This window comes from Pantherophis guttatus, chromosome 2 (assembly GCF_059756535.1).
Source record: "Pantherophis guttatus breed Tessera chromosome 2, ASM5975653v1, whole genome shotgun sequence".
In the NCBI taxonomy this organism is placed as follows: Eukaryota; Metazoa; Chordata; class Lepidosauria; order Squamata; family Colubridae; genus Pantherophis; species Pantherophis guttatus.
In genome coordinates, this window is record NC_142064.1 from 221,128,517 (window position 1) to 221,154,752 (window position 26,236).

The window sequence follows — 26,236 nt, forward strand, 5'->3', positions numbered from 1 at the left end:
TAATTATATAGATTATATTCTGAAACTTTAGTTAATAAGCATTCTTAGATGTACTAACAAGATCAATACAGAAATAATTGCCTAGCAGCTACCAGCTAAAATAATTGCTATTTCTGATTTAATAGATAATTTGCCTAGTGTGCTACAATACAGTGTAGGTCAACAGAGGAAGGGCCTTCTCTGTGGGGGCTCCAACCCTTTGGAATGAACTGCCCCCGGCGATACGGAATATCCCTGATCTCCGTGCTTTCCGCTGTGCCCTCAAGACCCTGATGTTCCAACAGGCGGGGCTAAACATACGAACATGTGAATGATTTTTTAAATGTTATCTAATTCTGGGTTTTATTTAATTGACCAAACTAAGTAATAATTTTAATTAGCAATTTTATGATGTTTGTGTGTCTATATTTTTCTTGACTGTACACCAGAACATATTAAACATGAACAAAGTCAAACTTCAAAAACTAAAAACTATTTGCAGATCGATGAACCTGACAAGAAGGAAGATGTACTGGAAATGTATTGGTGTTTATCCCTACATAGATATTAAAAAGATAACTATGTTGGTATTGTAAATTCAGCCTTCCGAGTGGCTAGCAATATTACATAGAAGAAATGTATAACAATTTCCTGAATCATTTGCTCTTGTGCAATTACTTTTATACTCATTAATATATGCATTTTAATTTGTGATTACATTAATTAAAGCAGAAGCTTAGATACAGACTTTTTAATATACTGCAAGATAACAATTATGAGAGATTGTTCTAGACATGAAGTTTAGAGGAGTTAATTCTGAAATATCAATTTTTTTTCTTTTTATAAACTTATGATAAAGCAGGGTGGAGAAGGTGATATTATTTATTTATAATGATAATTTATCATTCACAGTGCTTACCCTTTATTTAGTCTATCACTTTAATTCCAGTAGGCACTTTTAATATAATAAATTTGACTCAGAGAGCCATTGATGAAGGTAAGGTAGCAGGGCTAGAAACCAAAATTCCGCCGTAAGTAGGCATAAGGGCAACTGGATGACCTCAAGTCAGTCATACTATTTCATCCCAGGAAGCAGACAATAGGAAACCATTTCCAAAATCTTGCCAAGAAAATTGCAGAAACTAGTCCAGGTAGTCACTAGGAGTTAGCAATGACTTCAGGCATTTTTTTTAAACCCTCTCTTCACTCTTCTGAACCCACTTGGATTGTGTCTCCTTTTGCTTTACGTTGACAACTAAGATTGTAGATAGCATGTTCTTCCTTGCTAACTGAGGTAGGAGAAAGAGTGAGGCTCTCTCCTTTCTTTCTTTAATCAGCGTTTAATTCTTCACATGTTCCACACAAAATTCACTGCATTCTAGCCATCTTAAGAAGTAATCCCCTTTTCTCATAAGAGGAAGACTTTACTGCAGATTTATACAAAGGATACCATACTAACACTTTAATTACAGAGTCAGGAAATTATATCCATAATCCCGTAAAGAGGAAAGCTGCTTTTGGAATGATGGGATTGGCTTACAGTAAGCAAACTAGCTAGACACATTTAAATACAGCAAATTGAGCATTTAAAGCAGAGATATTCACAGGAATTTAACTAGGTTAGGTTTGTTTCTTTCAAGATTTCATCACTTTTTTCTCAGGCCTTAGAGAAAGGAAAAGAAAATATGTTGACTATTATTTTTTCCTTACTGTAATCTATCAGCACCAAGCTTTACCATTATCAACTTTATCACATGTGTTCAAATAGCAAACGTTATGAATGCACACTAGTTCTAAGAGAAGTCAGTTGCAGCTATAATCTTTTGATAATAAGTTAACAAATTTCCTCCTTCCTGCCCAATGTTGGGCTAGCACTCATGGCCATTAGAATGCCAGCCTACTTTAGAGATGAAAATCAAGTCCAGCTTCATTATAATCCAAGGGTGCATCTACAACTTTGCATTACTGTTATTGTGTCAGAAATACAACAATAATTAACAATGGACATACCTCCACATTAAATACTGAAAAACATTACCTGAAGTCACTAAATTTCTAGGCTTCCGAAATAGAAACAATGCTTGCAAAACCCGAGGCCTTCCTGTTCGATTATCTGATTAAAAAATAAAAGGGGAGGAGAATAAAAAAGAAAATAAAAGTTAAAAGGTAGCAAAAATACTCACTCAAAGCAATTGCTCAAGAAACACATAGTATTTGCATACCATATGGGGAAGCCATTTGATAAGGAGAAAGAAGCAAGAGGTGTCCTCCATCTACAAGTGGTTTTAAAATAACCTACAAAAAAGATATTTAAATTAGGAATGGAATTAAAGTATAGCACAAGTTTTGTTCATGCTGTAATTTCAAAAACAGGTCGTGTTGTTTTGAAATTTCCAGTACTACAAATATGCATATAGTAAAATTATAGGAAAAAAAATCTATCCTCACCAGGTTGTCTGTCTCTAGCTTCTGAAGTAAACCTTCCAAATTGCTTCCTGATCTAGTCTTTTCCACAACTTCGAACAGACTACAATACATTCCATTCTTAAACACTGAGAATACAGAAAAAAATAGCTGTCAATAAGCCATCTCATTAGAGAAAAAGTTAGTACAATGAGTCCAAAAAACATCACATAAGAGAATTTTGCTCCCCTTTCATCCCTCAATAAGCAATTCTACGGGAATAAATTTAACAAACAAACAAATATATCTGCTTGAATAGGATAGGACTGGAAGGAAGGTACTCTTCAGCAATGGGAAACTACTCATTTTTTAGAAAGAACTGTCCAATGCAAGTTCTACTTTATAGTGGCTCACAATGGTTTATGTCTCGTTTCTCTAACCCCACAAGAGAACAAGTGATTGGGGATGTTCCCTTCCATGAATTTTTTAAAAAAATGTTATCAAATGTAACTCAAAGTTAACCAACATAATGTTGTGGACTATAGTCATTACTAAGGTGTTCAAAATGGTTTGAGTTCAAAACATCCATCTAGAACATTTTAAGCCTGAAACAAAACTGGAAATTTTTGACGGTTTCAAACGACATTCTTTTAACTGTTCGTGCTACACTGAGCCATGCAGTTGGAATGTTGTCTACTGGTGGTTTTTTTTTTTCTGTTCTAGACAGTACAGAAGCGATGTTAGTCACATTCCTGTTATTACTGATTTACACTGGACGGATTGACCTAGTGGTTGGAGTTTAGAAGTGAAGCAATGTTGATCATTCTAGGCAACCATTGATCATTCTAGGCAGCCCACAACACTGTAAGAAAGACATTCTAATCTGATTGCTACCAATGAGAGACAAAGAAGGCTTAAGATTGTTAATTAACTGGATTGTTCCTCAATGCAGCTTTCTCTGTTGCTGGAAATAAGTACACCTGATTGACTGATCTCCAAATTAAAATTAAAATTCACTCTAGACTTAACTGAAATCTGGTCTTATTTTAAATGATAGCATAATGAAATATAATAGAATTGGTGAGGAGAGAGAAGTGTGAATTTTCCTATTCCCTTGATCTTCAAATGAACTCCCCTAAGAATTTGAAAGTACATCTCCCCCAATCCGCATCCCATCAAATAAAGAAAAACCTGTTCGCTCATTTGGAGGAAATACCTTTTTCAGTTAAGTGTTCTGTGAATCTTGGCAGCAACAAGAGTTAGGATTGCTTGCAATATATATACAAATTACAATGATTTCTTTTTAAATGAATGAATGTCATTAAGCAGTCCCAATTATTTGCCACCAACTACAGTTTATGTCCAGTTATATACACCTCCCTCCTAATTGGAGTTTTCTCCATTTGTGTTCTAACACAAGTGTACCACTCAATCATTCAAAACTCTCAATTTGACAAGTAATCTTTTAAAAAGAATAACTATATTGGTAAATCTTGCTTTCCTTAATTTAGAAAAAGCTCTTACCTTCCCTTTCTCCCGAATAAGTTTCTTTAGCCAACGCACGTGATGATAATTTCTGTGCCAATTTTTCAAAGCTCATTACCATTTCAACATCAAGCTTTTCAGGACTAGTGGTCATAGAAGAAAAAAAAAAAATTACTCTTTCACTAAACCAGGGGTGTCAAACTCACGTCGTCATGGCAGTGTCATCGGGACTTTTTCCCCTTTTGCTAAACCAGGCGTGGACGTGGCCAGCACATGACGCATCCGGTCCACAGGTTACGAGTTTGACAGCCCTGATCTAAACTGTTTTTTTTTACCTTTCATATCCTATCAAAAACCTGGAACTGTGCAAACAGCTTAATTGTTGACTAAGAATCAGATTAGGAAAAAAGTTGCAATCAAGTTTATGTAAAAAATGTGAGGGTAGCAAGACTCAGTGGACAGAAAGACAGTCTGAGGCAACTTAACTGTGGGCTCTGAATGCAAGATTAACAACTACCGATGGATTGGGGATGAAACTACAGAAACCACCTGATGAGGATAAATCTGAATTCTTCTTCTGAAAAGGCAAAACAACTGACAATGGATGCTTGGGAATCATAGAAGGAGCCTAAGATCTCAGGAAAAACATGCTGGCTGGTATGTATAATTGGATATATAACTAACTAAAGAAAATTAGGCCAATGTCATAGAAACTGATTCATAATTAATTCCAATTCCAAAGACCAGAACAGTAGAAGCCTGCATATGTAGCCACTAAGGCAGTGTTGGCGAAACTTTTCAGTACTGAGTGCCAAAACAGGAGTGTGCATGCGTGTGCCGGAAACCGGAAGAGCAGCTGCCTGGTGCACGCCGGGAAGATGATCTTCCAATTTTCAGTGCACTGATCTTTGCACATGCATGCGCATCAGAAACCAGAAGACCAGATGGCCGGTGCGCATGCGTGCACCGGAAACCAGAAGATCATCTTCCCAGCACGCACATGTGGCTGCTCTTCCGGTTTCCGGCGCTCCCGCACACATGAAGACTAACTGGCCGGCATGCTGAAACCCTGAGCAGCAATGGGCAACAGCTCATGTGCCCGGAGATATGGCTCTGCCACTTCCGGCACACGTGCCATAGGTTTGCCATCTTGGCACTAAAGTATAAAGGTTTACAATGCTGGACTTGGATTGGAGACACTCAGCTTCAAATCCACCCTTAGCCATGTAAGCTCACTGGGTGACCTTCATGCTAGTCAATTTCTCTTAGTCTAATAAACATCTCACAGGGGTAATTGGGTGAAAAGCTGAATGCCACCTTGTTTTTTTGCAGGAGAGGTGGGATAAAAAATAAAATAAACATATGGCTCTAGACTATGGGGTATTAGCCTGGTGAGCCAACACAGAACAGTCAGAGGAAGATTGGGACTTGTCCTTAAACTCATCAGATTAAGTCATGGAGGCTTCCAGTTCATGTCGCAGCGAGATCGGACATGAGAAGCGGGTCTCTGCACTCCCATGCCGAGTTCTCCCCGCTGGTGGGCTCCGAAAGGAGCCAAAGGCATCCTGTAGGAGCGGCGAACCAAAGAGGGGTGCCCTGTGAGGTCGTGGAGAATCGCAGCTCTCCTGTCTGACCCAGGGTTCTTTTTCCCTCTCAGCCATGGCAAGAAGAGGCAGCCGAAAGATGGCTGCCACAAAGCTGGGACAACTGAGGAACAACTAAGACTGGTGCAGGAGCAAAGTAGGTGAACAGTGACTGGAACTGGGGGAGAGGATTCCTGAGGGAGAGGATTCCTTTTTACTTAAAACTTAACCCCAAGGAACAATTTAGAACTATCTGCTCAGAATTGCTTGTTAAAGTGGCGATTAAGCATTCTGAGAAAAATACCAAACTGGAAGAAAAGATCTAAAGGGTGAAAACAATAAATTTCTAAAAATACAGAAGATTGGACTCCTAAACTAGGAAGACATGATAATGGGAAGGCATTTTAAAACACTGGAAATTTTTACTTAAAACACTTATCCTGCTTCTATAATTGAATTACAATTAAAATTGTGATCAAAATAACTAAAATCAGACTGACTAGTGGCAACATTGAAATTTAAGTTGAGATCGCCACCTGCTAACGAAAGGAAAATATACAAGTCCAGGAATACTTATATGAAGGATTGTGAAAAGATCTACTGGATTATATTTAACTGCCCCATGACTACTTGAGACTCAAATATGAGAATAAGAAAGTTATTTAATTAAACTGACCCCTGAATGTTATGCTAGAAGACTGAACCTGTAAAGGGGATGTAAAGAGGCTTTTGATAACTCCTGGGACTATTTAAACGGAACTGATTGATTTCCTATGGAATACAAAGAACTTTGATCAGTGTACTTCTTGAAGGGTAATTTTAGGTCTGAATAAATGGTTCTTAGACTACTGAATAAAAGTGGGATTTTAAAAAATAATAATAAGATGCTTCATAAGGAAGAAATAAGGAGTGGAACTTTGAAGGACATGGTGTTGATTTTCCAAAGCACAAAGGATCTAATGGAGAAAGGATTTAAGGAGATTATGGAAAATACTATACATGGGATGATGAGTAAAGCGTCTGATCTAGACGCTCAGAAAAGGGAGGAGCCAACAGAAGGAATGGAGGAAAAGATAGAACCGAAGAACCAGCGAACCAAAGAAGACAAGGAGAAAATAATAAAAAGAACAGTGATTGATGAATTAAACCAGGGGGAAAATATTTTAAGGGAATTGAAAAGAGAATTGGAGATACAGGAAAATTCTTTTGAGTGGGAGATAGAGATTTGGGCAGATACTTTGGAAGCTAGGCAGTGGAAGAGGGTAGAGATGGGAGAAATACTTAAGATTGTATAGTCAAGAAGTAGATGCAGACAGAGATAAAGATCCAAGAGAGGAATATGGGAGGCAAGTCAAAAAAAGCATAGCAACTAAAGTACTGAAGCGGGCAAGAAATGATGGTTAGAAAGGAAAGGGTTTCTCTTTTTTCTTTGATGTTTTGATTTGATTTTCTTTTTCTCTATCTTTCCCTTCTCTTTTGGAATGGTGGCATGATTAGATTAGGTAGAAATAAGAGAAGAAAGTAACAATAAAATGGGAAAACTAGAAATTGAATGATGCTATTATTAAGTATGTTTTAATAATATTGCGACTGGCATTGCAATAATATATTGAAGCACTGAGCAATTAAATAATGAAAAAATATACTTTAATATAAAAATATGTATTACTATCAGAATTATGTAGATTTGATGATTGCAAAGAATGTGATTAGAATAATTTTGTATGTCTAAATAATATTTGGATTGGGATTAGAATTGTATATTGAAACATTGAATAATGAAATAATGAATGATTGTATCTTAATACAAATAGATGTAGAGTGAAATATGGGAGGTAAGTTAAAAACGAACAGGATTCAAAGCTCCAAAGTGGGCAAGAGTTGTTGGATAGAAAGAAAATATCTTTTAATAAAAGGGTGACATGATTAGAAGTTAAAATAGAGATAGAAATAAGAGAAAGGGGGAATATCAGTGTATATTTATTTATTTAATCAAATTTATATGCCGCCCTTCTCCCGTAGGACTCGGGGCAGTTCACAAAATAGAAACATCATAATAAAATAGTGCTAAAACAAGCCAATTTAAAATCCCCAGACAATTAAAACCTCGCGGCAGATCAGGGAATTTGCTGAAAAAGCCATGTCTTCAGGTCAGCGCAGAAAGTGCCGAGGTCGGGGGCCATCCGGAGCCCGGTGGGTAACCCATTCCAGAGGGTTGGTGCGACCACAGAGAACGCCCTCATCATGGGGGCCGCCAGCCAACATTGTCTGGCCGACAGCACCCGGAGGGCAGTCCTATGTGAGCGCACTAGGCGGTGGGAGGCCGGTAGGAGGTGGTCTTGCAAGTACCCCGGGCCCATGCCATGAAGGGCTTTATAGGTAAGTACCAGCACCTTGAAGCGGATCCGAAGGGCCACCGGCAGCCAGTGCAGCTCACACAGGAGAGGTGTTACACGGGAGTAAAGGGAAGCTCCCATAATAACCCACGCGGCCGTATACATTTTTACATAATAAAACAAAAGCAGTATCAAGAGGGAAGCTTAGAAATTGAATGGCAGTATTATTATGTATGATCAAATAATATGGTGAGTGGCATTAGATCAATATATAAAAATATGGAATAATTAAATAATGATAAACTACAACTTAATATAAATATGTATTATTAGAAATATAAAAGTTGGTTGAATGTAATAACTAGGATTAATTGTACTAGTTTTATTTGTATTAGAATGTATGACACTCAGGTGCCACAATTCACGCATTGATATGTATATGTAAAATAAAATAAAAAATATATATAAAAAAGAAGATTAGTGTCATTGTATATGCATACCTTCAAGCTTACTGATTGGACTTGCAAATACATCACTGATTGTTGACTGTACATCAGAGTATTAATTTATCCTATTTTTGTTGATCCTGTATTGTATATCCTCTACAGGAAGCTATATTTGGGTAAGATGTGAAATTTACCAGTGTGTATATATGCTTATTGTATTAATTTCCTCAATGAACTCCGTCTTTATAAACTGTTCTTGTATCTTGTACAACCTGGGGAGCATCGAGAACTAAGGAAGCTAGCAATGCATTTTAATAGTTAAAAATAAAATTACTAGTGCTGTGCACAGAACTACAATGTTCCAATCTTTCAAAATTTTAGATAATCTAGTCCAATTCAAACTGTCTTCAGGTCTGGTTACGAATACTTACAGTTTGCAGGGAAGCGTAGGGCGTTTTTCAGATATCAAAGCAGCATGACAAACAAGCTTTCCTTTGTTTAAAAGTTGCCCTTTCCATAAAGTATAACTTGCTTTATCTACAATATAAAAGGACAAAAATATTCAAAATATTAATGCAATGTTTCTAAAAAAGAGGATTTTAATAATTATCAAGGCAATTATATGCAGTGTCAAAACACCTTTGCTAACAGAAGAATAGTCTTGAATTTAATTCGCTTGATAATAACAATGACCAGGAATTCTATACAGATAAGCTAGCATGGAAGAGACTAATCTTCCTACTTTGTCCAATCTAACCTTAGTTTTAGTTTACAAACAGGAAAGAAACCTGTTCAATGAGCTTATTTCTGCTTTTACTACTAAATAAAAATAAATAAAACTAGTAATGATGATTACTGTGTGTGTTTAGTAAGTAGAAAAACAATACATCTTCTTATGAAATATTTATCTTATTGCCAACAGCAGCCTCTAGCACAGGTGAGAAGTAGACAGGACATTTCCTCCCACTTCCAGGTTTTTATCTAAAATGAGACAGCATGATGATGGGCATGAACATTATTTATCCATAAGTAAATGGAATATCCTTAAATAGTTCATTTCTATATCAGTAGAATGAAGATAGTCATATTCAGATCTCATATGGATCTCTCTCTAGGGAAGAAACTAGTGCAGGATCTTCTATTTAACAGCTTCCATTACTAATGTTTACTTATGCTGCAAAGTATTTTCCATATGCTACCTATCACTGTCACTGTCAAAATAGCTTGCTTATTTATTTATTTATTTGTTTGTTTATTATTTATTTATTTATTTATTTATTTATTTATTTATTTATTTATTTATTTCCTATACCGCCCTTCTCCCGAAGGACTCAGGGCAGTGTACAGCCTGATTAAAAGCACAAGACAAACAGAATTTAAAATAAATTAAAATTATTAAATGATAGGTTCAATTTAAAACCCCAAATTTAAAATCCCATTTTTAAAACCCAATTAAAATCTTTACCTTGATAGCCCAGGCTGGCGGAACAACAAGGTTTTGAGGGCACAGCGAAATACACGGAGATCAGAGATTTTACAAATTTCTGGGGGCAGCTCGTTCCAAAGGGCAGGGGCTCCCACAGAGAAGGCCCTCCCCCTGGGTGTCGCCAGCCGACATAATTTGGCCGATGGCACCCTGAGGAGACCCTCTCTGTGGGAGCGGACTGGCCGGTGGGAGGCTACTGGTGGCAGAAGACGGTCTCGAAGGTATCCAGGTCCAATGCCATGGAGCGCTTTAAAGGTGGTAACCAACACCTTGAATCGCACCCGGAAGGCCACTGGGAGCCAGTGCAGCTCGCGCAGGAGGGGTGTCACGTGGGCACAACGAGTTGCACCCATAACCACCCGCGAGGCCGCATTCTGGACCAGTTGAAGCCTCCGGGTGCTTTTCAAGGGGAGCCCCATGTAGAGAGCATTGCGGTAGTCCAGTCGGGAGGTGACAAGGGCATGAGTGACTGTGCGCAAGGCGTCACGATCCAGAAAGGGCTGCAACTGGTGGATCAGGCGAACCTGATAAAAAGCCCCCCTGGCCACGGCCGTCATATGTTCTTCTAAAGACAGCCGTGCGTCCAGGACGACACCCAGATTGCGAGCCCTCTCTGTGGGGGGTAAAGACTCACCCCCAATAGTCAGCGATGGCGCTAGCTGACTATATCGCGACGCCGGGAACCACAGCCACTCAGTCTTGGAGGGGTTGAGTCTGAGCCTATTTCTCCCCATCCAGACCCGCACGGCCTCCAGGCAGCGGGACATCACATCAAGGGCATCGTTGGGGTGGTCTGGGGTGGAGATGTACAGCTGAGTATCATCAGCGCACAGATGGACTCTCACGCCAAAACCACGGATGATCTCACCCAGCGGCTTCACATAAAAGTTGAACAGAAGGGGCGAGAGGACCGACCCCTGTGGCACTCCCAAGCAAGGCGCCTCGAAGTCGACCTCTGCTCCCGTCAACATGAACTGCGAGCGGTCGGAGAGGAAGGAGGAGAACCACCGCAAAACGGTGCCCCCTATTCCTAACCCCCTCAACCGCTGCAGCATGATACCATGGTCGATGGTATCAAAAGCCGCTGAGAGATCTAACAGGACCAGGACAGAGGAGCAACCCCTGTCCCGAGCCCTCCAGAGATCATCCACCAACGCGACCAATGCCGTTTCAGTGCTGTACCCCTGCCTGAAGCACGACTGGTACGGGTCTAGATAGATAGCTTCATCCAGGTGCCTGGGCAGTTGTCGTGCCACCACCCTCTCAACAACCTTCGCCTATCTGAACCACTTAAAAGCTTTAACAATCACTAGAATGGGAAACAGCAACACCCTCTTTCAAGTTTACATTCTGGCCTAATTCCAGCTCCCAAGTTTCCTATCTTTCTACAGAAGATTCTTTTAACACAAAGTTTTGCAGGAACTGTAATCCAGAAACCAGGCTACACAAATCCGGGCACCCACCCCCAATCCGCGGAAAAACTGTCCTCCATGGAACCATCCCTGGCGCTCAAAAGGTTGGGGGCAGCTGGCCTAGAATATATATCTATCTTTAAATACTTTTAATAGTTTAATTCTAACTAGAAAAAATCAGTAATTGAGGTATTTTCTGGCAGGCATAAAATGTTTTAGTATATTTAAAACAGGTGAGCATCCATTACTTTGCAGAAAGAATATCACAACTAGAGGTAGCTCTCATTTAATAACCTGACTAGCAATACCACTGCTAGGTGACACTGTTAAATGAAACATCATGTGACTGTGGCTGACTTTAATATATAATCTCTGCTACAGTCATCATGTGTGGTGTCACATGACCAGGACTTGTGACTTACTGCCGGCTTTCTCACTTGTCAGAAGCTGGCTGTGGAGGCCACAAATGGTGATCATGTGACCCCAGAGTGTTGTGTCAATCATAAACATGCATCAGTTGCAAAGTGCCTAAATCGCAATCATGTAACTGTGGAGATGCTGAAACAGTCCTCAATTTGAAGACTGGACATAAATCTATTTTTTCAACACTATCATAAGTTCAAAGAGTTGCTGAATAAAGCAGTCATTAATCAAGGACTACCTGTACCCAAATTAACATTTCAGGTAATAGCCCACAATTTTATTTAGTAATTGAATTCTTACCAGTACTCTTATCCATACTAGAAGTCTTTGATCTATAAGCAAAGTAAATAGTTATAACTTAAAAAACAATTCATTTTTATTGTAGGTAAGAAAATCTAGATTTTATAGAATAACTGTATACAATTTATAAAACATTTTTCATATAGAAAAGAATGGAAGAATATTCATAGCTAGGACTTCAATATTTCATTGACTGCCCACAGACCATCACTTACTTCTACACCTTTCAAAACAATATGAAGATAGTGGAGGTTTTTGGGTTAAAGGTCATGTTAAAGTTATGTATTTTTGAACACTGCAGTCAAGTAAAGGTCTTAAGTCACTTGCAGAAAAGGGCAGTATTTTTTTTCTCTACTAGGCAACAGCTGAAACCATTTCCCTCATTATTTCTAACATATATCTAACTAATCATTTTTTAGAATGTCAACAAAACAACAAATCCCAAAGAGAAACTATGGAATACTTTAAAATGGCATGTACAAAATTCTCTCGATAGTTCTATATAAATTTACTGAATAAATTAATAATGAACCATTAAATATGAGGAAATAATATAAATTATCTTTTACACAGGGATGTTCCAAAGTTAACATACCAAGAATCTCAACCACATCCAACCAAAGCAAATTTATATTACCTGAACTGAGGTCACCTAAGGCCAAACTGAGGCCACCTAAGGATTTTATTAACAGGCAACTCATTTGGTAGTTCAACTATCATTAGACTCCATTTTTAAGTTCCTTTGTTTCTCAGGACATGCTCAAGATTATAATTAGGTTTCTGGAGGCCTTCCATTTCTAACTCTTAGTAAATCACTTAAATTATTCCAAGTTAAATAGTCTGTCACTACTTTGTTGAAGATTTTGGAGTTTGCGAAGTTTCCAACAATTTTCTCGTTTCCCCAATTTTTATGCCAAGGAGTCAAAAAGTTTTAATTTTAGCACTGCAAATATGAATCAGGCAATATTCCAAGATTATTTACCATCTAAACAAAAATTCTGAAATACATCTAACAGCAGCACCTCAATTGATTTGAATCACTGGAGTGGGGCAAAAGAGAACAATTAAGAATTATTAGAGCACCTTTCAGGGCATTCTGTGGTCAAGATTAAAACATCCTAAAATACCAGTGTGCTAATGTTAAACATAGTTAAGAGACATGAAGATATGCACTTTTTCAGAAAAAAACATCCATTTATATGTATTTTACCCATGAAAAGCCAAAACTAATATTTCAGCCTGTTTCAATGGTATATCCCAGAAATTATAGAAGCACTACTATCATCTTCATTTAGTGCTAGGCATGAAGGCATATCTCTCAGGCATATGTTGCAGCTGATATTATTGGCGTGATTTGCAGACTAATGGCTGCAAAAACCTGAATTCATCATTTTCCATATAGTAGAGCCAACTGCTTTTAGAGTTGAAGGGAGCCTTCTCACTGCTGTTTAGGGAGAATTTATAACATACTTGTTTTCACCAATACTACTGGTTGCTTTTACAGAGTGTAAGGGATGTGAATAGTATATAAATGATTTGATTAAATAAAGGTCATAAATGTTAACTAATATTATACACTGTACTTTTAAAAATATATCTTCACTCACCTTATTTGAGGCAAGTACTTCTGCATTTTTTCCTCGTACAAAAATGATACAACAGCATATGGACACACATGTCTTGGTCTTTGCCTGATCTCATGAAAGTGATATTCATAGAAGTAATACTGGAAACAAATGCATAACAAGTGATATTCATAGAAGTAATACTGGAAAAAATTCATAACAAACAACTTTGTCTGAAATTTACTGGGGCTCAACTCAATTAGATGATCAGTGAAGCAATAATGTGTGAGAGAAGAGAAAATGCGGGTAATACTTGACTTACAATCACAATTGGGACTGAAATTTTGGTCAATAAGCAAACTGATTATTAAGTGAGATGTCACATGACTCTCTTTACTTAGTGACTTAGTAACCACTGTTAAGTGAGAATCCCAAGTCTTTAAGCAGATGAAATCCCAGGTAAGCAGTATAGGGTTGTGGTTGGGTTTTTTTGGGGGGGATGGGGAGGTGGGGTGGGGAGTATGATAGGGAGGCCCTGGGAGCAGAGGCTGCATCCTAGTTGGGGAAGGAATATTACAGTGTGGCCCAAAGTCTCAGCTGCCCTAGCTCAGCCATTACTATGACTTGCAAGATTGATGTCGACCTTCTCAGGGAAACCAGACAGGAAACAGAATTAAATGAACTCATTCTACTTTACTCTAAGACTATATTGACAGAATCTTGAAAATTTGAAAGTACAAACTTTCCACTTGCTTTTAGCTGCCTGATCCTTTTGAGCAGGTTCTTTCTCAGTTTCTTTCTGTGACCGTTAAACTATTGCAGCCTCCAGACCCTCTTGTCTGATTGTTTCCTAGGCAGCATTTCTGCTCAACTTTCCTCAAGGCTACTAAATGCATTCCATTACAACCAGAAAGTTTTCAAAGGATTACGAGAACCATTACATCTCTAGTAACACTGCAAGAATTATCCATGAATACAACCAAGGTAATATCATGCAACTTTGTTTTATTCTTTGTTCTGTTACACTGGCAGAGGGTTGCAGGAAGCCGTGGCGGCCAAAAACGGCTCAGGAGCCTGTTTTCACTGGCAGAAACACCATGGGCCAGTCCTTCGCTGTTTCCAAGGTGGCCCCACGGGCCAGATCTAAGTACCCCAGGGGGCCAGATATGGCCCCCAGGCCTTGAGTTTGACACCCCTGTTCTGTCTTTCTCATTTTTATCTTCAGTAGCAATTATTCACTGATATTTGCATTATTTCTCATTTATAGCATTTTTCAGTTCCCTGCTGCATAAAGCATCTTCTTTCATGGTGTAGCTCTACATATTTGTGTAACAAAATCCTTTTTATTATGTCCCAAATAGCTTCCATATCTCCTTTCTTGTGTCCACTTTCCATTCCTTTTATGGAGAAATTATCTTCTAGTAGCTTTTTATACAGGACTTCTATTTCTTCAACACTTTACTTTCATCACTTCTTCATTATTCTATTTCATCACTCTACTTTCAGATTCATTTCTTTCATATTTCCTAATCTTTCATATCTGCATTTTCTTAAGACCCATTCTCGCTACTACCAAAAACTAGTCTGCTTAACTTTTTGAACTTCTCACAATTTCCACATCTTTTACTGATCCTCTCAACGTTTTAAATAAACAACCAAATCATTCTTTTCAAGTTACTCCTTTTCCATGTGTGTATTTGAATAGCCTTACTTGTCATGTATTCAGAATGAATGAAACTTTTACTAGTCAAATATTCATCAAATAGTCACCATTCTCATTCACTCTTAGGTCTCCAAATGGCCCAATAACTTTTAGTCTCAATTTTTTTCCTTGAACAGCAATTGTTTTGAATGATCAATAGTTTTCTCCCGAAGTCTTCTCTTTCATATCACTTCACTAAAACATAACACACAATCTATAACCACGATACCAATACCAGTATTTTCTGATACATATTTTGACCTTTTCAATCTTAAGTAACCATCCACTATCACTTCACTTATTCACCGACTTCTGTCTACATCAGCAGCTTTTTTCACATTTAATACAACCTTTCATTTTCTTAGTTTTGCATTTATAACTTATGTATTTTTCTTTCAAACAATTGTGCACTTTACTTTTTACTTCTCTTGCATTCTAGGTTGCAACCTTCCACATGGTATAATCATCATTAGATGGCTCTTCAGTTAATGGAGGCTTTCATATAACACTTTTTATCAAAGCAGAGAAATAAATTATATTATCAGACTTACTTGTAGATTTGCAATGTTCCCAGCTAACAGAAAGGACAGTTATTAATCAGTTGTCGCACATTTTTGCCAGTATCCACAAGTACAACCAAAGCCTAGTTTCAATCATGTTATTCTATGAAGTCAGGATTTCTCATCTATAGAATACTTCACAATCCAAGGTACTGTTGCCCAAATCTTACAAATTAGAAGACACTTTTCTACATTAAATTAGGAAGTTAGGGCAGCCATATAAATATTTTCCAATATTATTTTTACCTGTGTACGTTCATATGCTCTGTAACTACGGCTGGATGTAATTTTGTTTGCAGTTTTTGAAACATGGCATTCATGTTTTGGTGTAGGATCCAGTGCATTTTTAACAGCCGAGTCCAGTGCATTTACTGTCTGGTTATCATATTTATCATAGATAGTCTTCATTTTCCCCTAAAATATTAGGAAATGGTAATTATTCCAGGTACAATGCAAGCCCGCATTTTCCACCCTGTAAAGTCACACACAACACTATAGAACACTAATGTTCATTTAATAAATATATCCCTCATCTTAGTCAAAGATGATTCAACTAGATTTTATCTGAAATGGTATTAATATTTTTCTAAATTGTCAGTGCACTTTTTAATCCTATGGAATTAAGTCATACGAATGAATATACAACCTCCCTTAATAACAATATGAAGAAAATATATGTAGGGTTGAAATGTGGAATCTTTGGTGCTCCCTGAACTTGATTGGTTGCTTGCATATGTTTCATTTCTGAACTAGAAAACATCATCAGTGCTTTTAAAATATGTTTAAATTTTAAAATATTGTAATCACATTTATACAAAGAAAAGTTAGTGTTTTATTCAGATATTATTATTGCATTAAATACAAGGTTTTATACTGGTTTACTATTTCTCCTCAAGACATAAGATGAACCTTTAAAAAACTTAAGGGAAATCCCGACTTCCAGTTGACGTCGCGGTGCTATCGGACGCAAAGAGCAAGGCTCTGCGAAATTGCGACAAATCCCTTTGTTGGAGGGCCCAACAAGGGGCTAATGTTACCCTGTAGGGGTGACGAAGAGCGGAGGGGTGCCCTGTAGGCCGCGGAAAGCAGCGGCTCTCTGACCCAGGGCTAATTCTCTCTCATCTGACAACAAAGAGGAGTGGCAGCCATTATGGCTGCCATGAAGCTGGAACAGCCGAAGAAACAAAGAATGTGCTGAATGTACTGTGTGAATGAACAGTTACTGGAACTGGCTGAGCTGATCTTTTTTTTACCTAAATCCTACCCCAAGAAAATTAACTCTGGAAAAGAGACTCTTTGAAAAGCTTAAGTAGCTAACAATTACAGAGAGAAAAATTACAGACCTGAAAGAAAAGATTTTAAGAAGAGCGTAAAACCTTTAAAAACATTTAAAGATTGGATCTCTAATTTTTACTGGCAATAAGAAATTTTAAAATGCTTGAATTACCTGTCAGAATTTTGATTATCTGTTTGAATAAATACTGTACAAACAGAACCTGTTAGAATTTGTGCAACATTGAAGTTAAGCTGAAGGCGCCACCTACCGGTGAATGGAATAGACATTATATTCCTATAACCCTGGAAAAATACTGATAAGAAGAAAGTGTAAATAAGTAACACCTGGAGGACTGCTGTGCTATCTACTGCTCTATACTTATCTGCTCCAAGACTACTGGAGTTCTAATAATGAAACTCGGAAGACATTTAATTAAAGTGACTTTCAAACATTAGGAGCTATGATTGAACTTATAGACATAAGGAGACATTTGGAAATCTTCCTGGATTACTTAAAGAGCTATATTCCCTGAGAAGAAACCTCTGGACTGAGTAAATGGTTTTCAGATCAACTTTCTGAGATCAAAGATAATTGAGACTCTGGTGCAGTGATAGACCACTGACAGACTATTGAGCTATAATGGGACTTATTAAAAAAGACGTTTCAGCAGGGAGGAAAAATGGTTTTCAAAAAGAAATGGTGTTGATATTTCAAAGCATTTATGATATCATGACAAGGAATCAGAGGGAGATAATGAATTTAATGAATAACATAAATAGGAAGCTAGAAAGTGCTCCACAAGCGATAATGAATAATGATCAAAAAGCCCAGGAAACAGAGGAGATAATAGAGAGACCAGGGGAAAAGATAGAATGGACAAATCAACAAATAAGACAAGAATATAAGAAATAGAAGGCAATCAAAACTTATGAAGTTATTCAGGGAAAATACATGCCAAAAGACCAAACAATGATACTGGATAAACAGAAAGATATATTTGAAAAGAAAATAGAGATTTGGGCAGATCCTCTGGAGGCTTGGCAGCAAAAGATAGTAGAGATGGCAGAAATATTTAAGTTAACCAGGAAAGATGTAGATAGAGATGAAGACCCAAGGGAGGAATTTGGGAGGCAAGTTAAAAAACGAATAAGAATTGAAATATTAACACGTCAAGAGATGATGGATAAAGGAAATGTTATGTAACACAAGATTGGCTTTATTAGGAGCTAGAACAGAGGCAGAAGTAAGAAATAGGGGGATTATTATGCATATTTTTATATAATATACTAAAAGCAATAGCTAGATATATAGATTAGATGCTGAAAGATGGTGACACTATGTATGTTTTAATATTGTTATTGTCATTGGAATGGGGGACTAAAATGTTGAACTAAATAATGACAGCCTATATTTTATCACAAATTACATGTAATAACGTTATAATTATATAAGTATGATCTAAATAACAAATATTAATACTATCATTACTACTTGTATTTAAATGAATGATACCCAGATGCCTCACTGTTCATGTATTGATATTGATATATATTCAAGTTATATATATAATTAAATATAAATAAAATTATATATAATTTTTGAATAACTTAAAACTTAAGGGAAATCCCAAAACATACCTTTATTACTTTAAAAATAATAATATCACCAGTTGTACTAGTCTCCAGAGGATTAGTCTGTAACAAGTCAGCATATCTGGAAAGATATACACCTGTAAGATGTGGAAACAGTATGTTAACAAATGACATTTACATAATTATTTTTTGGTGATATATAAGAAATGTCAAAACGACCATTCCACATGTATAAATAAAAGTCAATGTTATGTTTCCAATAACGAAAGGTGTTTCCAATGACGGAATAATGGTAAATTTGGAGTTTTTCTGCATCCCAACCAAGCTAAGAATGTGTGCTAGGAGGGGGGGCTGTTATTCATCACTTTAAAGTGGATTTTGGAAGTGTGTTGAGGAATATGAAGATATCTTTCTATGTAAAAGGTCATACCCCTTTATGACACTTGATTTTATCCTAAAACATTCCATGAAATTACTGAAACACCATCCAAGTGAGTAGCAGCAGTTATATTTTTCATCTAGGGAAAAAAACTTATTTAAAGAACATCTATGCCATCCACTTCCTTAATAAGTCTGCAAGTATAGTAATCAGATCATTTAATATTAATACATGAGAAAATTATGAGTCACCAAAGTTATTTTTTATTTCTATAAGAATTCTCTTTATGATTACATAATGATAAATTATTCGGATTAAAGCAGAAAATAAACAACTCAGGCTGGTAACTAATTTAAAAATTCAGAATAGGTCAGCTGGATAAAGTTGGTACCCTGGTTTAAAATGTATTAAGATACAATGCATCTTCTGTCTTCATATTTCTAGTTGCCACATATTTAATAACAAAGAAAGACATAGTTACCCATTGAAGGATTGCCGAGAACTGTTATCTTGGAATGGCCCACCACTAAGCCGTTTTCACATATATTTTGGACCTGAAATTAAACATTATTTAATGTTCCAGAAGATACAGAATTTTGTGATACTATAATGATTGACTGACCAATTGTTATTATCATATTAGTCTTTAATTGATTTTTGTGTTTGTTTTGCTAATATCTGCTTTTTGAAATAATTGTATTAGGACAGAAGGCTTTAGAAAGCATACAGTTACAATAAGCTGACTTTGTTACCTTTACACAGTATATTCCTTGATTTAATGGATGAGTTGGGGGGAAAGATTGTCTGCTTAAAATTAATGTCCACTAAATGGTGAAGCAGACATTGAGACCCAAAATACACTCCTACCAAAAAAAGACATTCAAATCACAACTGAGGAGCAAATGCTGTAGGTATTCACATGTGAGCACAACTAATGGTACTGCTGGCAACCATATGCATGGCTGATTAAATGCCAACGCTCTATCATATTTATGGTTTGTCAATGTTACCTTCAATCAAAATGCCTTTGGCATAATCTTATAAAATAACCTTTACTGTATTAAATTTCTAACATTGATTGGCACAGAATGTTCAATAATATTTAAAATGCTCAAAGAAGCCATCAATATCTGCATCTGGAAAGATTTGATGACAACCGCTTTTACCATAATATTGCAGAACAAAATAAACTATATTGTGCTTGTGATTTTTAGACAATCACAGTATTTTAGTAATTGAAATGACAAAGCAAGATAATTAAAATTTCAATTCTCCTTCCTTGATGGATACAGGAGTTGGCAATATCTGACTTTCTGTTTAATAATAAGGTAGCACAAATCCTGCAAAAATGGTGCTTTAAAAAGTGTGGAACCACATAAACAGACCATTTTTCAAATAATGAAAAAATAGCATCTTTTTCAAGGTTTCCAATCTGCTGAAGTGACATACAATATGGAAAGATGCTGTTAATAATAAATAATAAAAAATATTAAGATGTTACTAAATGTTCTAAAGCACCTCTTTCAAAGGATTTGCACATCCCTCCTACTCTGTAGTTATTCCAAAAACCAAGCAAACACAGCCAACATAAACCTCTAACCTCAACTTCACAAGTTCCATAATGTATAGATAAAAAGTTGAAGGGATTATTTTTACCTCCAGAAAATATTTCACCGTACTCCAAATTGAAATGACAAGCAGACTTTGCCTAATTCCATATTTTATTTCAGAGGCACAAGATTAGAAAACTTGACAATGAAAGTATGTTCGTGCAGGAATAGTTTTGTCTGAGTGCTAAATAATCATCACCTCCCAATTATCTGCATCTTCACATTTGTCTTTCATAGCAGTATTATTTCATCTTCTAACAGGCATTAACATTAACATCTCAATATGACGAATTTGCTTAACATTTTTCCAGATATGCAGAGATTATTTTTTTATGCTTCAATTGTGTTGATTTGAGAAAACCAACAGTACTTTAAAAGTTACTTTACAAAAATTACATTCTTACCAACGAACGATCAACCTTTAGAAATGCATATGCCTCAGCAAGCTCTTTCTCTGACCTCCCATCTTGTTTCAATTCTTTTCGTTTCTCTATGAACTTTCAAAAGAGAACAAAACTAATATAATGAACAAAAACTAGCACATTTCATAGCATACATGTAATCCTCAAGTTACAATCATCTGTTTGGCAACCATTTATGTTATTATGATATTTAAGTTATGATGGTCATAGCACTGAATGGATTCAGAACTGGTCCTCAAAGTTTCCCCTTTTGCAACCTCCTTCAGGCAATGAACAAAATATGGGCACTTGACAACTTGACATTTTGCACTTACATGATCACCATTTGCAACCGTCTCTGCTGGCTTCCCATAAGCAAAATCAATGGGGAAGCCAGCAAGAAAATCACAAGTTATAGGGGTAACTCTCCCCTACACACCAGGCCTTTCTTTGCTCTCACTCACCATGCCCTCCTTCCCACATAATGATCAAAACAACTCTGCCTTCACCTTAGATTAAATGAGACATGAAACTTCCCTGGAGGACCTATATGGGGTCCCCCTAACCAACTTGCTCAGATTGAAGAAACTATTTGGATAAGCAGTGAAAAGCTTTGAATCAAGAAAAGTTCAGTTGCCATGACTCAACTTCCAGACAACTCTATCTGGATGACTTCATCAACGTATTTTTTTCTTGGCAGTTTTTTCAGAAGTGCTTTGCCATAACCTCCTTTCTAGGCAGTGCCTATGACTGGCCTAAGATTATCCATATGGCTTCGTGCCTAAAGCAGGACTAGAAGTCAAAGTCCCTCAGTTTCCAGCTGGCTCTCCTCAATATGTACAATACTAAAAAGCTTTCATAATCAAAATGTTTTCTTTAACTTTTCCTTTACTTTTACATTACTGAAGCATACCATCATAACTTAAATCATCTGAAATTTCTACATGCATAGCACCTAATTATGTATATTGATAATATATATATACTCACATCCTTTTCCAACAGTTCACTATGAATCAGACTCGCTTTTTTGTAAGTGAATCTGTCCTTTGAAAGGATATCTAAATATGATGAATGTAAAATGTTCACAATATCTTCAAATTCACGGGATTCATTTGTTATGGGCTGAAAAAGAGCTTACCAAGAAAGAGAAAATAGGAAATAGTCACTCTTGATGCCTAATAAAGCTATAAAATTTTAGAAACTAAAACGATCAGTAAAACTCTAAGGTAAAAATTAAAAGTGTTAGTAAATCTGAAATCTAACTATTATCCTAATAACATGGAAAAGCATTAATTTAGGTGAAAAGCTGCTTCTCCTAACCATTATTCAAAATAGACAAAAATTGTTGGTTTAGCCTGGCTTACAGCTAATACCATGTTAATGCAAACAGCTTACTTGTTCCTTTATTCTTTCCATTGTGTAATTGAACTTGAGGCTCTGGATCTCCTTAGTAAATTCTAAAAGCAATAAACTAGACTTTGTTTTTGGCTTATACATTTTGGATTCGTTTTGAAGTATGAAATTAATACACTAGGTTCAGCAAATATTCTTTTTCTTAACTTTCTCTTATTTTAACAGAGTGGAGCAATGCACAACATGATGGATCTATCCAATCAATCAGACTAACCCAACTATTCTTGTATAGTGCTACAAACAAGAATTCTTAATGTTAATAGATCCAACGTATTTCAATTATATATTTTGCAGTATGAAATAGTTCCAATGTAGAAACTATTAAATTGATTAGAAAAGTACTTTGCAGCATTGTTGATTATTAGTTATAATAATATAATACTAAAAACAGATTCCCTTGAGCTGAGTTTTAACTCACTGATAAAATTCACAGTAATTTCCTTATATCAATAATTATTGCCTTCTAACAGGATGCTTTTTCAACTTCCCCATCAGCTCTATAGTTCTGAATTATTCTAATGTTCTTACATCGAAGAAGTAATCACATTCAACTTAATTTTTTTTAAAAATCCAGAATAATGCAACCAGATGTTTCCCAAGCCTTTCTCCTGATCTTAAATCAATGGTGGTTTTATTTACTGTGTTTGACTTATGCTCAATAAACGAATTATGCCTGTACTGTATTATATACCATACAAATACCAGCCAGCGGTAGTTATAATGAAACAGTTTATGACAGAAATTAATAAATATGGCTTGGATATTATATTCAGTCACATAATCAGTCTCAATCCTTCCCAGAAAAACATATGCACAATCCTATACTTTTATGAAGGATGGGGGATTGCAGGCAGTGGTTTTCTTGCAGTGTTTCCTTTGTGGAATACTCTTCCCAAGGATACCTTTAGCTTATATTTAATACCTTTTCATAAATTTATCAGAAGTGTTTGATTTCTTACTATTTCAGTTTTGTTTTATCTGGGTTAGTGGTTTTGTAGGTCTGTGATATATTTGATTACATGCACATTTTTACTTTTGTTTTCCTACTCCATTATTATTTTAATGTGATGTGCAAACCATTTATTAAATTGCAATGGGTAACACATCCAATATTAACAATAAAAATTAACTATCACCTGAACACATATTTTAATATTTGGCAAGCTTGCATGAATATCCACAGCTTAAAGTGTATTTTATTTAAGTTTAGTTATTATTTAAAAAATTTAAAGAGGGAGGAGTTATTTCCTTTCCTCTTCCTTTTTATCCAGTGTTAAAGCTATTATGTTTAACTTTAGTTACTGAAAATAGTTAAGTAGAACCAGTAGTCAGTTACAATGTGATTTCAGTACGCTAGGAAAATCTAACATTAGAGTCCAAATATTAGCAAATATATTTTTTTAAACCTCTGGCCTTTTTTTATTAATATCCACCTCTATGAATACTGAACACAATGTTCAACAGTAATTGATACCTATTTTTTAAAACACTGAGTCCCAATTTCTGCATTATCTATTAAATTGTATATATGATTTCAGCTCAAGTTTCACAAACTTCAGATATTATATACAAATATTCAGCATGTTATTAGCCACACACAAAGTGATGACTCTAGATATCTTAGATTACAACTATCAGCATGGATAAATCAGAAATTATAGATTTGTAATCTAAAACACCTGTTTTAGCATGTACCACATTGAGTCAGGGAAGAGCTGGGTATGTGCACTGGATGTGGGGAAGGTGAACAATCAAGGTTTCATTATGCAAGGCTTTTGTTTTACTTTTAAAATTTTAAAAGTGTTTTTTGAATTCTTTTTCTATAACAGGTAGCAATATAGATGTAGTTAATGTGAATTGCAGGTAAGCCATGGAATTGAATGTTTATCCTTTTTCAGAAATAGTACAATTCAGTGCAATGGCATAGGCACCACTGCCATGGTCTCAAAAATTGATAAAGTTTCACATCAAGGGATACAGGGAACTCAGTTTCAACAGAACAAGAAACAGTAGGGAGAAAAGGAAAAAAGTGAGGAAAAAAGGAGCCATGACTGTGTTTAAAAATTGTATTCCAGAAAGAAACCTGATGGATCAGTAATATTTAACTTTATAAGCTTTAAAAACTGAAGTAATTTATTTTTTAGCAACTGACACAGCTACCAAAGTTCTGTGCCCAAGTGTATAATTCAAATGTAGACTCTCATTTGAATTTGGAAATTTCTATGATAGATTACCTATTCTTCAGTATAGGAGCACTGTATCAGATCTTCACTTCTTTCTGTATCATTTTATATTCATAGACTGTGCATTGTACTGTTTAATAATTGTTTCCATTTTTGCAAAGTAGGTGAGCCAAGAAAAAAAAAGATGTGTCTATTAAAAAACACAATCTCCATTACATTTTATATGAATGGCATGATAACCAAAGGTCAGCATAGAATTTCATTCCACTTACTTCATACATAATATTGATATTAGAAATCTTGTCTAGAAAAGAAAAACATGTCTTTGCACAATCAAGAATTAGTTCTAGATAGCTTTCAATCTTCAATAAAGCTGATTCTTTCACAAAATATAAAGATGGGGAATTATATATATAACATCTTGTTCATTATATCAAAGAACGAAGGCAAAGCAGTATGAGTAGTATAAATGAAAAAGGTATCTGAATAAAATAAATACTCAGATTTGTAGTTGGATTCCCAATTTAAAGAATTAGAATAAAAATATTAAGTTTCAGATGAGGACTTTTCTTTCTTTCTTTCTTTCTTTTGGCTTTTATGAAAAAATCATATAGTCAGTTTCTTTTGAAGCATAGCTCAATGTTCAAAGTATTAAAAACCTGATGAACATCCTAAATTTGTCAATTCAGATGCCTAATCTAGAATACCAGAATCTCAAAATGATGGATATCCTATCTCATGCTGTAAAATGGACAAATCTTAAAGTGATAAAGATTTAATGTAAGATTGTTTGTATACAATACTACATTTCATAACAAGTGAGCCATGACATAAACTGGGATGAAGAGATATTTTTCCAGTTTATATATAGAATCAATGTTAACGATGCTTCAAACTGCTTCCTCAGAAATACATCTATTTATTTTTATCTTGTTAAGTTACTCCAAGACAAGAATTTCACATATTGGTTCATAGGAATCTTCTCTGTAGGTATTACCATTTTTCTACAAAATGCACTAATTACTGCCTTCTTTATATTAGAATTAACTTCAAAATTTAATACTCCAAAATTAAAAAGATCTTCACTTAATGTGGCTTACAGTTTGAACTGATACTTCTGAGACCACTCTATTCTATCAAATGGTCTCAAACATTCTTGAGTTTAGAAGCTTTTTTTAAAAAGTCACATTTCAGTTCACCTTTTTTTTCTAGTTTATTCCTCTGAAAAAAGAAATTATTATTTTCCTCATTCATCTCCAAGGAGTTCTAACTCGCCACAATCAATCTTTGGCAAGAGACTAATTACATAATCCCTCTTATTAGTTTCTTCATTGCTTTGCTCATTTTGAGGCAAACATTATTTTACAATTCTCTGGACAGAATGGTTCCCACAATATCATATTCCACCTCTGATTAGACTTCATTTGCTTCATTTAAAAAAATTGGTAAGATGGTCATATTTATCCTCCATTTTTCTTAAAATTCTTTAACTATGTTGAACAAATGTACATTTTACAATATTCTTGTTTTAAAAAATGGGACCAATAAAAATATGCTCCCAATATTCTACATGGTTGCAATTCTGAAGCCAAACCAATAACAGGGTAAGTCTATGAAGAACTTTTCTTCTCTACCTCTTGGAAATATGGGATTCAAAAATCATCAAGAATTTTTCACAGAAGACATATAAATGTCAAAG

At 35.7% G+C, this 26,236-nt stretch overlaps 1 protein-coding gene across 10 annotated transcripts in view; it reads right to left on the minus strand.

The window, feature by feature from the left end:
- Window positions 1-26,236, minus strand: part of TASOR (transcription activation suppressor) — a 67,129-nt gene that overhangs the window by 38,677 nt on the left and 2,216 nt on the right. For 6 of the 10 annotated variants that reach the window (XR_015732667.1, XM_087887866.1, XM_087887864.1 and 3 more), the window contains exons 2-13: window positions 21,929-22,074; window positions 20,942-21,034; window positions 19,409-19,481; window positions 18,594-18,685; window positions 15,927-16,094; window positions 13,461-13,621; window positions 11,854-11,885; window positions 8,664-8,769; window positions 3,907-4,010; window positions 2,428-2,531; window positions 2,202-2,274; window positions 2,018-2,092 (exon numbers count right to left, since the gene is read on the minus strand). Coding sequence is in view for 9 of the 10 variants with exons in the window: in XM_087887866.1 (XP_087743992.1) it covers window positions 2,018-2,092; window positions 2,202-2,274; window positions 2,428-2,531; window positions 3,907-4,010; window positions 8,664-8,769; window positions 11,854-11,885; window positions 13,461-13,621; window positions 15,927-16,094; window positions 18,594-18,685; window positions 19,409-19,481; window positions 20,942-21,034; window positions 21,929-22,074 (1,227 nt within the window). In the remaining variant the exon portion in view is untranslated. The remainder of the gene's footprint in view (window positions 1-2,017; window positions 2,093-2,201; window positions 2,275-2,427; window positions 2,532-3,906; window positions 4,011-8,663; window positions 8,770-11,853; window positions 11,886-13,460; window positions 13,622-15,926; window positions 16,095-18,593; window positions 18,686-19,408; window positions 19,482-20,941; window positions 21,035-21,928; window positions 22,075-26,236) is intronic. The other 4 variants (XM_034436754.3, XM_087887868.1, XM_034436747.3 and 1 more) reach the window with 1 other exon arrangement.